The sequence below is a fragment of the Nilaparvata lugens genome, chromosome 6 (genome assembly GCF_014356525.2).
Source record: "Nilaparvata lugens isolate BPH chromosome 6, ASM1435652v1, whole genome shotgun sequence".
NCBI lineage: Eukaryota > Metazoa > Arthropoda > Insecta > Hemiptera > Delphacidae > Nilaparvata > Nilaparvata lugens.
In genome coordinates, this window is record NC_052509.1 from 22,086,263 (window position 1) to 22,105,206 (window position 18,944).

Genomic DNA, 18,944 nt, shown 5'->3' on the forward strand with positions numbered 1-18,944 from the left:
TTAATTTGTGTTGATTGGAAGGTCTGGTCACTATTATAATTGACCGAGCGAAGCAGGTCTAAGATTCAAGTCGACGGTTTGGCATTTCTCTTAATGTTTAAATGTATAAATGTTTGAATGTTTATTTGTTGCGCATTTACGGCGAAATGCGGTAATAGATTTTCATGAAATTTGACAGGTATGTTCCTTTTTTAATTGCGCGTCGACGTATATACAAGGTTTTTGGAAATTTTGCATTTCAAGGATAATATAAAAGGAAAAAGGAGCCTCCTTCATACGCCAATATTAGAGTTAAAATCAGACTATAGAATTATTCAGCATAAATCAGCTGACAAGATTGTCAGCTGTGTCATTACTTGTCAATAATACTACCCGTTCAAAAACATCGAACATCTTGAAAATGTATCTTTCCATCAACGTTGTAGACAGTTGCAGCCAGACCTGATAACAGCGCTCACACTCACATTCCGGGACGACACGTCACGGTACGATAGAACAGAAAGCTCTATGTTTATTTAGGATTTTTTCTCGACATTTTAAATTGATAAATTATTTTTTAATTTTTGAGAAAACATAATAACAGGTCAATATGACTTACTGAGCGCGAGATCTACTGTTCACAGAATGACTAGTGTAGATTACAGATTACAGAGTAGAGATAAAATGTCATGTTCGAGAAAAATGTTTTATTCTGATGAGTACTAGCATTTCTTGATGAATTTTGAAGTAAAATGGAACAAATGCTAATTAAATAGTCCTACCTATTGGTAGATAGAAATCCCAAGTTCGAACAGATTCAAAGTAGCCTACATGTACCGTATGCAGACAAGTATGAATAGAAATTCAAATGAGTGCTATATCAATAACCTTCTTTCAAATGGATGAGATAATTTTTGTTATTTATGCACGGAGGTGTGTACAGTTGAATAGTGCTATCATATCATGGAAGTTATTCTAGAAATGGCATTCTACCAATTGTGTTAGCTATCTATATGAATAGAAGATGATCGTTTGTGACGATTTAGTTTGGAAAAAAATCCAATTTAATGGAGGCAATTTTCTCTGCATTTTGCATAAATTTGTATTTTCGGAATCTATTTTTTAAAGTAAGGAATGGGTGAATGGTTTCAAATTGAGAGTAACAAATTTTTGTTTGAATTTTTGGAATAGTTGTCGTAATTTAAAATTCAAAAGCATACCTACTCATTATCTTGTTTATTGAATGTAATAGTTTTTTTAATTCGTAAATATATTAAATTATCGACTCGATGATACGAGTAGTTGAAATAGAAACATTTGGAAATAGCTGACGACAATTCCTAAGATCTTCCAAATCAATTTATTACAGTTTTCAAGTTCACAGGTTGAAATATGAAACAATATTTCAGCAAATGAATAAATCGTCACTTGCCGTTACTAAAGGAGTTGAAGCGTCACGAATCAATAAGGGAGTACATAGTACCTAAGATAAAACTCCTTTAAAACAAGTGTACCTGGATAGCACATAGATAAAGATCGTACATAATTCTCTATGTTGCATGCAAAATCTCTCCCCCACTCATAGACGTATAGTCTTCTTGGGGGAATTCCACACCATCTGTAATTAAAATGGATGTAATAATATATCATTACCTATTTGAACTTAATTTATTATACAGATGGAAATAATAATTATTATTATATTGATAACGAAATTTATATAATTTTACATAAATGTATAATGTAATGTGGAAAATAAAGTGATTTGATTTGACCTACTTTATCTATGATAAGGAAGGGTGTCATTAACGGATCAACATTCACTTTCTGAAGAGGAAGTCGTTTGGGTTGATACAATAATAATTTTGGACAAAGGCCTGTTGTGCCTTTCCTCATGTCAAGTATTTGTACACAATATAATAAATAAATAAATACAAAAATAGTTAAAATAAAGAGTTCAAAAACTCAAATGTAACAACCAAAACCAACTTAGTTCAGACTATTTCAAAGAAAATGTTACAATACCACTAATTTGTGACAATGTCAAGTATTTTAAGCCAATATCGGCCTACGTTAAATATCTACACAAATATCATCTTCAGTTGGCTACAACCCAGAAATAATAATAAATTTAGGGTTGATGTTGAGTGTGATTGTCTGACCTGTCAGTAACAACTGTCCACGATGTTTGAGGTAACTTCTTCATTTCCACTCTGTAGCCAGTGACCATGCAGCCGCCATCATAGGGGGGACTCGACCAGGCTATGGTTGCCGTACTGTTCAATGTTCGCACGCTTGGCCGACCTGCCGGGGGATCTGGGGGCCCTGAAAGTATACAAATTACATTATTCATGGTTGAACCAACATTGTAGTGTAGTGAATCTGATAACTCTTTTCCAAAATGTAGGAGAATGAATGAATTTGTTCAAAATTTTATAAATTTTTCAATGATATATATTTGCGATTGCATTGAGACAATAATTCATTCTCCAATTATAAGTAAAGATTTTGGAAGTTGTTACCCTAGTTCAATTACTTAATTACTCAGTTTTATTACAGTAGATGATGCCCACTTAATCCCTAGACTTGTGCAAAAGCTGATTTGAGTGTTGAAGAAGACGGGAAATGGGGGTGGATCTGGAGTTTAGAGTTTGGGTGGAGAACCCAGACCAAAGCTAGAGTGGAAGAAGCAGCAGGAAGGCTGAAAGAGCATGATCGATGAAACTAGGAGAAAGGTAGATGAAGCCTACTGTAATAATAAAAGGAAATAAAGTAGAATAATAGGAAGAAACAAAACACAAGACGAGTGAAAGAAAGAATACAAGATGATGATACCTACAACGATACCAAGAAAAAATATACCCCCATCAGTAGCCTATAGCGAAGTCATCCAGACAATAATTTCCAATGAATTCAATTACAGATTAAAAGCTATAAGTGAGTTAATTTTAAAACCGGATTGAAATATACTTTCATGTGTTTTCAGACATTATTTCGTTGAAAATAGATCATTATTAATTAATATATGACTAGTTCATATAATAAAATATAGGCCTACACGAGTTCAATCATGCCTATTTCATCATTTTTTTGGTTAGGCCTACAGTAGGTAAAAATGATGAATTATGAATAACAAACCTGAAACAAGAGTCTTATACTTCATCACGACAAAAGTCCAATGATGATATCAACTGTGTATTACTTGAAATAATCCTGTACCTACAAACTACATCCACAATGCACAAAAACGAAAACTCTGTAGGTAATAAACTTATCCCCAACACGCATCAAAAAGTTTTACCAGTACAGTTCCCAACTTGGAAAATAACTACGGTAGCGATTAATACTACACTGCAGTTCAATCAGATTCCAACAATTCACTGATAAGATCGTTACGGTAATCAGTTCGGATAAGATAAATAAAAGATTACGAAGCGATAAGATGAAGATAGTTTCAATAACCACTGAAACAACAATAATTTTATCAACTGAAAACAGTTAAGAACACTGTGGTAGAGGCACGTTTGTTTGAAACAAACCGTAGCTATGGCTTACGAAGACGTGTTTATAGAAGAAAACCGCTTCGGCTACTGACTTCGCTACCGAGCGTCAGAGGCTCGGCTGAGTCACGTGATGCACCAATGTGACGTCACAACTAATTCCCCACAGTGATTGCTCATTCTTCGAAGCAAGAAGCAACGACCCTAGGACAGCTGCTAGCTGCTTTATAATATCAAGTTGTGTCATAGAGAAACTTAATAGTAATATTCTATTCTACTAATATAATAGAATATTAACTGAATAATCATGATCATGATATGCTAGCCTCTACTGTCATTGAATGAATCCTATTTTCAGGATGCCTCAGAGCCTCACCTCATGACAACATGATGCCCCAATCTCTCCATAAATTATTTCGACTGGAAATTATTGTCATTTTGATGAAGACCCTACGATAAAGCTTTAAAAATAAAAAAGTTGATTAAGGATTAAAAGTTTTAATATAGATGTTATGGAAAAACTACGGTATCGTAGTGATTTGAATTATTGGAAAAAGTTTTATTACCGCTTTATAGTAATAAATTTCCACAATTTGTTAATTTTTTTTTAAATCAACATTGTCCAAGCTATATAATTATATAGTTCTATTGAATAAATAGGCTGTATTATGAAACAGAATATTTTGGATAGAATTGGCAACCTTTTATATTAAAATTCCACTAAACTAACACTATTCACATCAAGTCTTATATTATTAATCCATACCAGCAACCAGTCAGCAAATTATTTTTTCTGTTGATTTTCTTTTATTGTGATTGTTTTTTAGGTTTTTTGTGTTTTAATAAATTGATCGATTCCTTAATATATATAGTTTCATGCATTAACTTCAATCAATAGATTTTGCATTCGGCTATGCTACATAGAATTTTTAAATAGTTCTACTCAATTCTTTCTAGAAGCTGATGAGAAAAGATGAATTTCACGTAGCGGTATCTGCAACTGGAAAACGTACTGTAGACTCACAATAAAAAGTGAGAAGCGTTTCGATGCGTGCAGTACCGTTGCATAGTAGTAGGCCTACAGTACGGTAAGAAAAGGCCTTCCATGTGAGTAATCTTGACCGTAAAGCAAGTAACTTGCCTTCGGTGATGAAACATTAACATCTTAGGGAAACCGGTTCTGGAGAGAAATTAAAAAATGATACCGTAATAGCTCTTCAGTCGGATCTCGCGACTTTAAACAACAGACAAAAGATATTGTCGCTTTTTTATTGGAGGCGTTCTAGTTTTCCCTAATCTTAACGATGATATGTGAACGGTGACACATCAGGTAAGCCTTTGATTGAGGATGTGTTCCAGAAAATAACGGAAGAAAAAGAATCTTACGATGAAAAATAGTTGAGCTGAACTCATAATTTCATAACTATTTGTAACTTGCATTATTAGTCCTAACGCATGGGGTTTTAACATAAGTGAGAGTGAGAGGTTTGTGTACTGACGTAAGATATAATAGTCAACATGGAATTGTTCGAAGATGAAGCATTGGATCAAGAGGATAACTAAAGACAATAATTGAAATACGCTATTTATCATTGAATAAATAAACTAATGAACTCATAAATTACAGATTCTCTATAGGACCTCAGTAGTGTTTTTTACCACCATTATTTTGCATCAGTCTTTTATTAAACATTCACTAGTATATTTCAATAAAAACTTTATAAAATTGCAATGGATTATTGCAGAGCTGCAAAATTTTTAATAGCATGTTGTTATTGTGAATGAATTATTTGAGACGATAATAATGTTAATTTTTGCTCACACAATAATTAGATGTAGGCCTAATGATTATTGCGTAATACTAGAAGTTTAAAGATGGGAGAAATGGGGATGAATGAGTAGTTAGAAAAATAAAAATAAATTTAAATTGAGTTGTGCTTGAACTGATAATATCAATTCTATAAATTCGAGTACCTATATACATTTGGAAAAATGAAATATTTTAATAGATGTAAATTTGATAGATAAGTAACTCGTGGGCTAGGCCACCTATTTCTGTATCTATTATAATCTACTAAAGGAAGGAATCTTGTAAAAGAGTCATTATTCTCTTAAATTTATTTTCAAAGCACAACATATGGGATCAATCAAATAAAAAATATATTGATAAAAAGTCACAAACATCTGAAAGTTGAAGAATATCCATCAAGCCCAATGAATGTTCACATTAATCTGTTTGGATATTATCAACTCGGCTAACTACCGTACTAACTGATATTACCAAATTGATAGCTGATCATGATCACGAATGACTTACTTTTGATAAAGAGAAATTCACAAACAAGTGAAAGTGTGAGGCAGGCCTTAGAAGGCAAGAACTCGCGAAGATACAATGGGGAGACAGATATTAAGGCCTAAATTCTTGACATAGCTCCATGAAGATCTTTCTAATCTGTTACAAAGAGCTCATTGGATAACAGGCGCTTTGAAAACAGCATTCCTTCATTCTTCGTCAATCTATAGTGCAATTTTCAACCACGAGTACGCGCATAGTATAGAAATGAAGAATAAATTATAATAATAACAACAACAAATTTCTTCGAAGGTGTGTTTTCAGGATAAAGTTGATTCGATTTGAAATATCAAAGCAATGTTTATCATAGGTAATAATCTCACACTCATGATAATTAAATTGGAAGAACATGGAATTCCAGATTCATTTGCATAGTTTGGAAGAAGTGTTGGAGCCTGTATGTTTATATTTGCATATAGGAGCCTGTATTCATTTCCGTAATGAAGCAGCTACTTTTTCCAAATTCATAATGATGTAATAGTCACTATTGTTGGGGAACCCCATTCTATAGCACCAGGATACGACTTTTTATGGAAACACCATTTGCTTTTCCTATTACTTCCGTTCTATGCTTTATGCTTTCTCTTTCAAGGCGATTGAAGTAAACTATGGATGCACTGCTCGAATCGCTCACATGTATTTAGGTCACCGGGCAATGACCTTGGCGATGATTACGATGATGATGAAGATGAAGAAGAAGAAGAATAATAATAAGAAGAAAATGAAATATATATACAAGGAACAGCCTCAGTCTCCAATATTGGAACAGGAAATAGTGTAGCACCAAGTACAGTACAGTAGCAACTCCATTCAACTGAATGACTCATCGGAATCTGTTAATAATGTAAGTTTTTAGGCCTATTCGCTTTTCTCTATGACGCATCTCACCATACTGTCTCGGTCTCGCTTTATTGTGTAACTGGCAACACATGTGCTAGAATAGCTGCTTCAGGCATTCACGACATTTGCATTCCATTTGAATTTGTCTGATATTAAATTTATTTGACTTGCTGAATACCTATTACTATTTCATTAACCAGTCCTATGAGCCAATAAATTTAACCAAGTCCTGAGCATCGTATCTATGATAGCTACTGGTATATAAAAATAAAAAGTTGCAGATAGTCTGGAAGCCTACTGCCACGGTGAAATAAGAAGGATAAAATTCAAAGACATCCACAATTGAAATAAAAATTACAGACAAGAATGCAAAGGTTTTAGAAAAAAATGTATTTCTCTTGACCTTTCTATAAGAGAGGTTGATTAAGATAGTTCAGCTCTTCCTATTTCACATATTGTGCACTCACTTCACACTATACGTACTTAGAGAAAGTGAGAAAAAAATATTTTCTATTCAAGTTAACTGCGCTGTTGAGTTTACTATAATGGAGAAGATAAATCTTTTGAATCACAAGTCAATATAAATATATAGCTCACAAAAGATTCATATTTCATTACCAACAGAGCTCGGGAATAATAGAGGACACATTATTGGCAATTACTTAGCATTGGACAGCTAGGCCCAGACATAAAACGCCAATCACAATAAATAGGTACCGGAAGTATCCAGGTATAAAACAATTTCAAATGGTTAAATTAACTGATTACTGTATTTTTTGAACAAGAGGACTCTTATGTCTCTAAAAATCTACAGCCAACTGCAATAAACGAATAATTATTATAATACAAATTCAGATGTTATGAACGACTGACTAGATGGTACAAGGTTGGGAACGAAAATTAATTATGTAGTATAATACGGAACTTGTTTTGAAACTACAATTCCATCTTGTATCGATGTTAGTAAGGGATATAATTAAGAGTTTAAATTATCCAATACGGCATTTGAGTAAAATAAAATTATATTCACTGGCTCCAGTAGCAGAGGAAACTCACTTTTACTGTTGAAGCGCGCATGGAGATTGTTGTAAAATTATATTTCTAGCCTTGATTCAGTTATAGCATCCATTTTTATAGAATCCTCTCTAGATTGCTATTTCGAAAACATTTATCTGAATAAGTAAATACTGATATTTTAAGAGTAGGTGGAATACTTTTCAATTAAATTATTTGGATTTTAAATATTGAAATGAATTATTTCAACAATATATTTGTGTAACTACTATGACTAAAACATGAAATGAATTTGAACAATGAAGTAATAAAAATGTGTGAGTCTTACCTTCAACAGCAACAGATGCAAAGTGACAGTCAGCGCCGTGGCTGTTCTCCACACTGACCACGTACTTGCCACTGTCGTCAGCTGACACGGGATCCAAAATCAACGAAGACAGGCCATCCTCGTTGATAATGGTCATGTACGCATCATTCGACAGCTCTCTTCCCTGTCAACAAATCAACAAGCGATTAGTATCTTTTTACACAAAAATTAAGTCAATATGATAAGTAATCCATCCACTTGTTAAAACTGATGATCATAATCTTCTGTGCAACAGATGTTGAAGACCACACTCTAAATTCCAGATTCTCATTTTATAGATAATTATCTAATGAGGATGTGACTCTGCAGATAGAAATAATATGAATTTTTCACCTAATAGCAGCTCAGATCTTGATACAGAGCCTCCAAATATCAGGACATTGATCTTTCATCTTTTAATAAATTTTGTATTATAGAGATGATATATTCCTACTTCTATCACAATTTCTACTTTGAATTGTTTACTAATATGACTCCATGGAAAGTGTTTTTAAATAATTGGAGCTTCAAGTATTGGGGCTCTATGGTTATTTTTTTTATTGTGGATGATGCCCGCAATGAGATTTTTGCTTGTGCGTGGGTAATGTTGAAATGCGATGGTGATTTATGAGACGATCAAACGTCCATGCCTATTCGATGGGATTCGAACCCGCGACCAGGTAGCACTAACAGACTGGAGGGTGCAGCGCCTTAATAGTCTCGGCTACCCTGGCCGGCTTATTGGTTTATATTAACTTACTATGTATATAATTTGATTGTATGGTAAGAGATGTTGTAGTATTTCTCCATATTTAAAAGAATAATAAGGGTAGCTATACAACACACACACCGATTTTTGTTCGTAGATTTTTTGCCGTCATTTTAAATTCTATCAGATTAAACATAGGATGTCAAACATATGATGTTTGTCAAGTTCCGATTAATCTGATAAAATTCCGTTTAATCCTTATGGATGGCAAAATATCGTACGAAGAAAAATCGATGTGTGTGTAAAGCCAGCAAGATGTTGACTCTAACAGAAGTCTTACAGAAATGTTTATTTTTCAAATTTTAACAAAATGTATTAGAAAATAGATTATCTTAACGTACTGATCGGTTCATTTGCCCCACTTAATAAGAATTTATGAGACCATTATATTATTATATAAATGAAATAATGTGAAACTAACCGCTTTCAACCAGCGCACAGTGGGCTGCGGACAGCCGGAGTAGGCGGCCTGCAGGATGACGCGTTGGCCACGCAGCGCTGTGGTGTCGGCAGGGCCATGCAGCAGCTGGGCCGGCCAGCCCTCGGCTGTGGGCACGGCAGACAGGCGCGACGTGCATGACGTCACGTAGCACTTGGCGCAGGCCGCCACGGGCGCCGTGTGGCCCGCCAGGCAGATGTGCGCCCGGCAGCTGATGGGGCCCATGTCGTCTGCCTGCACTGTAGCGATTCGCAGCACTGTGCTGTCGCCGTCGCGTTCCACCTGACCAACACACATTGATTGAATTTTAATATATTGATAGACCCCATTGCACTAAACAGCTTTACAATACATAGTCAAATAAAAAAATACTCTTACACTTAACCCTCCATACAATTCTAAGTTACAACTAAAACAATATCATAAACAATGAACTAAAGTAAAAGAAAACAATTACCGTACTTAGAAAACAAATTAACAAAAAAAATATATATAATAAAAATAAAAAAAGAGAAAACTTGAACTCCTTTCGAATTTAAGTACGTAAAAGGGGTTATGCAAAAGGAAGAAGAGAAAAGTGAATACAGTTGAGAATTTTCAGTCCAAATCCTTAGATTATTCCGGTAGAAGTAAGGGAAGAAGGAAAAAGAAAGAAAAGAAAAAGGAAGAGAGAAAGGAGGAAGAAAGAGAGGAACACACACATACACACACACCCACACACACATACAGACTTGAATTACGGGTTAGGGAGCATTACAGCCGAGTCCACCACCTCTGATCCACTGCAAGACAGCCGCGCCGAACCGGCGATGTCCCTCAACTAGCTTCAGCTCAGCAGGCAAAGAATTCCATAAACTACAGGCTGTCACGAAACTACAGGCAGGAACGACTTATTGAACATAACAGTCCTATGTGTTGGGACCATTGATATAGAGAATAAGATTAAGAAGAGCAAAGTCCGCTATGATGCCACTGCGCTAGTGTAGCTACCAGAAATTTCGGGCAAGAAGTCGGGTATTTGTATTCGCCGTGTAGAAAAAGAGCCTTTTTCAAATGATAATATTTTTTTATTGAAGCAATAAAAAATATTCAAAGTATGGTAGTTTCATGCAGTGCTTATGGATGTACGAATCTGCATGCGCCAGATAAAAATATTTCTTTTCATACATAAGTATTTTTATATTTTCATCGGTCATGTTTCATGCAGGCTAAGCCTAGTGCCAAATGATCGTTTCAAGGAATATTGTGCTTAGGGTGATTCATTATCATTATTTGCCAAGTAATAAAATATAAGTTTTGGTAATATTATAATAAATATTTTATTTCCATAGATCCAATATAGGTATCCATATTCCATTCTATTAATTTGTCTTATATTGTAATATTTTGTGAACTATGAAAATATTGTATGCTAAATTTGTATTATAAAAAATATTATCTGCTAAAATTGCCTATAAATTCTTCATCATTGCTATTGTTTTATTTTTCCCGTTCTTATAATATGTAGTTATTTATTATCTTATATTAAATATAGGAGTATAGAGTATAGTTAGTACCGGTACCTATACTTAAGTTGCAAAACGAATGAGAAACAGTCTCACGAAATATTGTGATAATGGTTAATTTATTATTTGCCATCTAATAAAATATACGATAATATCAGCGATCTATAATTTTTGTTTTATTTTTCCCGTTCTTATAATATGTAGTTATTTATTATCTTATATTAAATATAGGAGTATAGAGTATAGATAGTACCGGTACCTATACTTAAGTTGCAAAACGAATGAGAAACAGTCTCACGAAATATTGTGATAATGGTTAATTTATTATTATTTGCCATCTGATAAAATATACGGTAATATTAGCGTTCTATAATAAATGTTTTATTTTCCATATTCTAAATACATAGTAATAGGGAAATATTGTAAAAATGAGATTCATTTGCTAATAGAATGGATCAAAATCTGTAGTGAGGTAGGTTCACTAAATTAGATGTTTGGTCGAGTTAAAAATAATGTTCAATGAACAAATCATTGTATATGGTAATGGAAATAACGAAAAGTTGAAAAAAAAAATATATTGAAATCCATCAAGTATGTCGAAAGATTTTCATTAAACTCAGATATTCGGAATAAAAGGAATAACCCTTAAAATTGATGCTATAAAGAAGTTGGAGAGTAGTTGAAGCAAAAAAAGTAAGAAAATAAATATCGAATGCAGAAAGTGATAATGTTATATTTTCATGTAACATATTGAATGAAAGTAAAATATTTCATTAAATTAATAATAAACTTTCAAGAGAATAGGCTTCTGTGATAAATAGTAACATCCAGCGCATAACTGAGTAACTACTGAATAACAAACTCTAAACATATCCAAGTTCTTCAGAATTATTTTTGAAAACAGAACGTCAGAACATCTATAACAAATAGTGCAGGATTAATTTCAGCCCCACCATTCAACCGCATTCGATGTAAGTCAGTCGAATATTTGCAACACCTTCCAACTGATTCTTACTGCATCTAACTGCATCTATCTGATTCTGTTGTAATTGATATTTGAACTGACCTTGAACCTTTGGGGTTGTTGAGATGTGGGTTGGCCAGCAACAGACCAGTCGATGTTCACTTGTGTGTTGGCAGCACTGTGCACCCGCGCGCAGAAGCAGGCAGATTGGCCCGGCTCGGCCTCCAGAGGTATCGGCGTTTTGCTAAAGTAAAGTTGTTTCTTTGTACTATCAGTTGACTCGCATTGTTCTGTGAACAATATTGAAACAATATTTATATAATTCATATTATATGATAGAATACCGCATTTAGAAAGAACCGTACCGTACCCAAAGAATCATTTACACAATGTACAATCAATAGCCTACATTCATTAGGCAATGATGCAGGGGTTTATAAACTGTTCGATATGTTTCTTATTTATTCTTTAGGGTCCGTTCAGGACTTACTTTATAGGAGCTCCTGGTCTGTCTCATAAACATTAAGAAGTCCTGTAATAATTTAGATACAGAACTAGGGACCTGCACAAGAAGTGTGAAAGCTCCTGAAAGTAAAGAGAAAGGTTACAGGGAGCTAAGTAATAAATTCTGCATGTTTGTATCTCTATAGTGTGACTGAACAATCATTCATTTTATGAATGTAAATACATTCATTTTCTGAATGTATAATATAATTTCAATCAAAAGTTCACCATGTCCCAAGATAATTTCAAAGTTAGGTCTCTGCAAGAGGCAAAAAAAACTTTTTACTGGTGATATTTTATATAGTTTTACAATTTGTATACTATCAAGCTATCAAAACAAAAATGTTCTCTTGGGAAATTGCGACCAAAAATAACTCAATAAGAAGTTATTTTTGGCCATTTTTAGTGAATTGAATAATTCTCTCAAAAATTGATATTTTTAGAAAATTTTTATTTGAGTCAATCAACAATACCATGAAGAATTCATCCTTAAAATTTCATGAACTTGAGTAATGATCAGTCATTGTTTTTCCTGAGAATACTTTCTCATTTTGATAGCTTGATAATATACAAATCGAAAAACTTGAAGAAATATCCCCAATAGAAAGTTTGTTTCAGCCTTTGCACAGCCTCAAGCTGTAGTCTTCAGCTCAACTGCTAAGAAATACTTCAGTGAGTTATATATTCCATTGTATTTTTTTCAGCAATATTTAGCAAGTTTCGCGTATATGGACATGAATTTATGTAGTAGAATTCGTTTATACCGTTCGTTCTTGAGAAGTTTTCTCAATTAATCAATAATAATCGGATGATTCCAGTTGCATGATAAATTAATCACTTTGCTTCAATTAGATTACAAAATGTATCAATACTGATCACACATCACATATTAGTTTGACAATAATTACAATCTCATAAATTTAACACATTTGTTTTAAAATATTGATGGATTTTTCTCTAGAACTCTCAAGGTTTCTAAAGATTGAAATTCAGCTCAATCCAATTATTAGGCTACTGTATTATGAACTGCGAGAGGATGATGAATTCAATTCTCATCATGTGGTGTTGTTTGGAGTTTTCTTTGTAATTACATTCAGTATCTTACATACCAGCTTATTATCAATAATGCGAATTGGATTGAGCTGGATTTCAACTATTTTATTATCCTTCGAAGTTTCAGAGAAATTTCCAATACAGTATTACATTGGGTACCTTGTTTTTTGTGGGAAGCAATACTTACCTTACCTATACGGTAGCAGGACAAATAAAGTAAAAAAACCGCTAATTTTTACATAAAAAACAACTAATAGTCACATTTAAAGTATAAATTGAATCAATATTACTTCCATTTTATATTTCTAGAGTCCTATCCTGGTCACATTCATTCTAAGAAAAAACATTTTGATTAACAAAACACTCTGAAGAAGAAGTGCTGATGAATATAAGCAAATGTGCTTACCAGTGACTTGCAAGTGTCCATAAGTGATGGCGTCGCCATGCTTGTTGAAGGCTTCGCAGGAGTAATGGCCGGCATCGGCTGGAAATGCGTCCGCGATGCGAAGTCCAAACCTGCCATCTCCGTAATCGACGTAGCGGAAATCCATGCAATCCGGAAGTTCCACTTTGTCCTTTGACCAGACTACTTCAAGAGGTTGTGTACCTATGAAATACACCATTCAATTAGTCTACACACCAACAATTTACATAGCTAAACAGATACAGTGTAGAGTATACAATGAATAAATGTACATGACCTTATAAAACTCTTAGTGTAGAACCAATGAAATCAATGAATGAAAATGAATAAAGTAATTTTTGTGAAGTTTGCTTTTGTTATAAACTCTTTATAACTTTTTGGTCCTTAATTTTGGCCTGTTTGGCTGGTCACTAACATAAAGTTTTACATGTCCGACTACCATGCCCGATACGTCTATCCCGATAGCCGATACAACTGTCAGACGAACAAAATAAATCTTCTCTGTCCATCTGTACAGCAGACCTACATAAAAGCACTAAAGTACAGGTTTCCGACAGTATATGACGTATCAGACATGTGAAACGTTACGTTAGTGGCCAGCCTAATCATGAATATAGTTGTCTGAAGCAAATATTTTTCTTTTTTGTTAAGTCTTGAGATTGGTTAGGTTGGTTTCGACGGTATATCAGTAAAGTTTACTAGGAAGTAGTCGTAAAATAGTTGTGTGAATGGCCGTTTTTTAAATTTGAAAATGATTAAATTGGAAAAGTGGACTAGTAATCAACCTACTTCATATCAGGCTTCTCTACATACCTAGTAGGCATAATTCACACATCTTGTCTTCAGAGATCTTTGACGAAACCGAACAATTATTAACCTTTTCACGGGCTACTCTCTCATATTAATTGAGAAATTTAGTAGGCTACCCTTCTTTCAAAGTACCCTTCAAAATACCTATAGTACCCGTCAACTACCCAGTACCCTTCAAAGTACCCTTCTTTCAACTTTATTATATTCTCACAACATGCTACAAAATATAATATTCAAATAATAAATTTAAATTTTTAAATAAATTCTTTAAAATAATCAAAATAATAGTAAAACAAATCATGAACTCTACTTAACCTCTGGACTATTTAAATTCAAGTTTGAAAGCAGTTTTGGGCGAATGCCTGTTTACAACTGAATTGCATCTATTGTCTAAGAATAAATAAATTAATAATGTTCATTATTATTATTATTATTATTATTACTATCATAAAAAATATATATTAATACAAGAAGAAGAAGGAATTATATTATGTTTATAAATCTCGTGCAAATCTGATAAATAATGTATTAAAATAACACCCCAAAATAAGCTAAAATTAGCTTCATGGGGTAGCCACAAAATCTTAATAATAATAGGAGATCTAAATTAATTCTTTCAGTTCGTACAGTTATCATTATTATTGTTACTATTATATATTATGGAGATCTAGATAGATTCTCACGACATATGTGATAAAATATAAGATGTTATTATTTTATGATCACTCTAATGTAAGCTATCATATCAATATGGAATACTGATAAAACAAATGCTTATTAATCAATGAAGAGATGATTTCATAGTACCCTTTTTTGAAACTTTTTAATATAAATCACACCTAGTTTCGGCTTTCAAGCCATTTTCAAGTTATTTCCAAAATATAAAAATGCCTACAGGTGGAAAAGTTTTAAAGCATTTAATTTGGATTTTCGTTGAAGAATAATAAAAAAAGGTTTTGAAAAAAGGGTACTATGGAATTACTTCTTTATTAAATGAGAATTCAAGTAGCCCTATTGAAAAAAAATATTATAAAATGTTTATTACCTTGCAGTTTGACCTGCAGCTCGGCGGGCTGGCCTTCAGGTATGTTTGTGGTGGCAGGCAGACCTGTGAGGAAGACGGGAGGCCTGAGGTCGGCGTCACTCGGGTCATCCTCCGCCAAGACGAGCAGCTCGGCCGAGCACCGGGTCGTGCCAAGCTCGTTCTCAGCGACGCACGTGTACACACCGGCGTCCTCCCGCTCCAAGCTCGTCAGCTTGAGGCGGGCACACCGACCGTCCCACAGCGGATGTATCCTGTCCGATTTCACAACTACTTCTGTGTTTCTGCAATAAGTTATTATAACAATTTGTTATTGAATTCCTCAAATATTTCATGACAAGGAAGCATCAGAAACTGATTATTCGCAATAATTGGTTATTGAAGATCTGAGTATGAAGAAATATAGGAGATAGGCATGATTATCAACACTTTTTGGTTGTTGTATGGCGACTTGAATATGAAGAAATAATATAGAAGATGAGCATTTTTGGAAAAGACAGAAGATACCTGAACATTTTATTCGTCCTTCTAAAGAGCGTTAAATAACGATACTATTAATAGATTTTTAAAATTGCTCACAATAACATTGTTATTTGTAGTAAAGTATGCAGATATAATTGCAGTAATGCAGTATTGCATTTTCACATTCATTAATGAAAATCCTCCCTGCACAAATCATCCACGCAGCGATATATTCATTATTTTTTTACACCATTATTTTGTAAATTATTCTGTAATAAAAGAATAGGTTTTGTAATATAGGGATAGGTTTGTATTCACTTGTTCCTAAATGCATTCTGCCGTTTTTACTATGGATAAAAGAGCTATATATTTACTGAATAACTTACGTTATTGATTTTATACTGCAATGCTTGTAGATAAGCGATCCAATGATTTACCTATTTATATTTCAATTTGAATTTAAATTTTATTGAGCCAAAACACTTTATAACTGGCCATGTAAACAAGTATTGACAAATATATTGATAAATACAATGATATAGGTACCGTACCGCAGTTTTATATTTATGTCTTGAAAAGTAAAAATTTGATGATGTAGTAGATCTATAGTTTGAAAGTACGTACAACAATTTCACATTTTTACTTTATTTTTTTGTACAGTTAACAGGCTTTTAAAGATATTTAGTCCTTATATTTATTGTAGCGGAACCAATAGCTAACCAAAATTCATTTTCACATTCAGTAATGAAAGTCCTCCCTGCACAAGGACAAATAATCCACGCAGCGAGTATATTCATTATTTTGTTACATCATGATTTTGTAAATATACTTTTATATGAATAAATAAATTTGAATTTTAGCTCAAAACCCACAAATCCAATAAAATTCAGGATTTATTACGCCAGAAATGCGATGTACACTATATTTTTCAACAGCTGTATTATAGGTTATGATATCTCGGTCTAGATCAAATTATAATCGAAAGGATGTGTTAATTATGTATGGCGGGCAACTACTTACTCACCGTAATGAATAGCAACTTATTGTTAGATTATGAAGTTTCAACAAGAGTAAATCATTATAATCGGTGAAGTATACAGTAATTTACTAAGGAAAAAAAATAGCTAAAATTGACAAAGTATAGTGTTATCCTCACCTATACCACGTGATGTTGGGAGAAGGAGAGGCTTGCACATCGCAGGCCAGAGTGAAGTTGCCCCCCACCCGGGCCGCGGACCCCACCAAGCGTCTGCCGAATGTCGGCGATGCGCGCGATGCACTCCACGCTCTCACGCCTTTTGTCTTTGTTCCTTTGTGAGCTGGAATATCAAACATACTTTCAAAACTTTGCAATACTTGCCAGTACAAAATGTTGAACAATCGTGTTATTTTGAATGATGAGTAGAGATAACTTGTCTCTCAATCATAGATAATATTAAACCATTTCTTCATCAACATATTCATATGACAATCAATAAGATTGTGTCTAAAATGAGATAGGTACCTAACTAAAAGGATGATTATTCAAGAATAGACAACCTGAGAATATCTGGAAACACACTTGCATACGAATAATAAAATAGAAGATTCTTGAAAGAATCTGAAATATTATATAAAAACATTGAATAAATAGTATTGGTTATTTTCAATGTTTGTCACTTCATCATACTGACAAAATCAATGTTTATTATACCTCTCTATTATAAGAAAAGTCGCTATAGAGAAAAGACGCTTTCCCATTCGAAAATATCAATAATATATATAATAAGGTAATGCATGACAAAGGAACCACATTGGTTACAATAATTTCACAAAAATAGTTACACTGTGAATTATAAATTCAGAGAATGAATTAATTTCTAGGATAGAGATCTAAATGACTGAATTACTTGCAAAAGATGTAAAATTGTTTATCAAGTGACTTAATCGAAACCACTAATTAATTTTTTAAAGGTTATTGATGAAAACCTGAATCCCCATGATCTCTCACTACGCTCCCTCCAATATGTATCTTATTAATTTTCCAAACAACCATCTAAGTACTCATAGTCAAGCATAAATCTATAAAAAATAGAATATCGGAATCGCTGGATGCGTTTTGAATACATTATTAGTACTGATCAGTCAAGAATACAAATAATTCACCTTTATGGAAATTATAGAGAGAATTCCATATACTTCACCACTTTACAGTGTGTTTTTGTCACTTTCATTTTTTCAAATAATAAAATTGATTTGAATTTGATTTCAATTGAGAGGCATCTTTAATATCAACTAGTTTTATTCAGAACCACTAGAAATAATTTGCAGAAACACAGGAATGATGACTGACCAATAACTTCGAGCCGAGCAGTAGCCTCGACACTGCCATAGTCGTTCTCGAGCGTGACCCGATAGAGACCGGCGTCCTCTGGCGTCACCTCCTTGATCTGCAGAATGCGCATGTCATCCTGCTCCAAAAGGGTGAGACGGGCACTCGGCGTCACGATGTGTCCATCCTTCGAATAGACAATGTTCTCATTAGCCCAGACAAAAAATCACATTTTCACATATAGGCCAGTTAATATGATTCAGCTAATCAACACATCATTCCAATACAGAGGCCAGACAAAAACAAGATTTATTCAATACAACTCATTACAAAAACACAACGAAGACAATAACACTATACATTAAGTCTAATGACTACAATATGGAGATTCATTTCAATATACAATTTCTGGACCATAAATTTTTCAACCAGGGTTAAAAAATACGACTTTCAGTAGAAGTCGTATAAGAAATGAAATATTCTTTAACCAGTAGTAGGGGTTACTTTGGAATTCCGAACCCTTCTAAAGTATGTTTGAGCCTTATGTAATTAGTTTGCTTCACTTCAACTAGAAACCTTATTTTCATTGGTTCAATTATTGTTACATTTGAAGGATTCTGGCCTGTTAT

The 18,944-nt window shown here is 33.5% G+C and overlaps 1 protein-coding gene across 1 annotated transcript in view; it reads right to left on the reverse strand.

The window, feature by feature from the left end:
• Positions 1-18,944, reverse strand: part of LOC111049935 (muscle M-line assembly protein unc-89) — a 316,788-nt gene that overhangs the window by 12,960 nt on the left and 284,884 nt on the right. Inside the window, 8 exon segments of the mRNA XM_039431390.1 lie at positions 2,142-2,304; positions 8,015-8,177; positions 9,223-9,522; positions 11,812-11,999; positions 13,673-13,873; positions 15,546-15,826; positions 17,161-17,323; positions 18,337-18,502. Of these exon segments, the coding sequence (XP_039287324.1) occupies positions 2,142-2,304; positions 8,015-8,177; positions 9,223-9,522; positions 11,812-11,999; positions 13,673-13,873; positions 15,546-15,826; positions 17,161-17,323; positions 18,337-18,502 (1,625 nt within the window).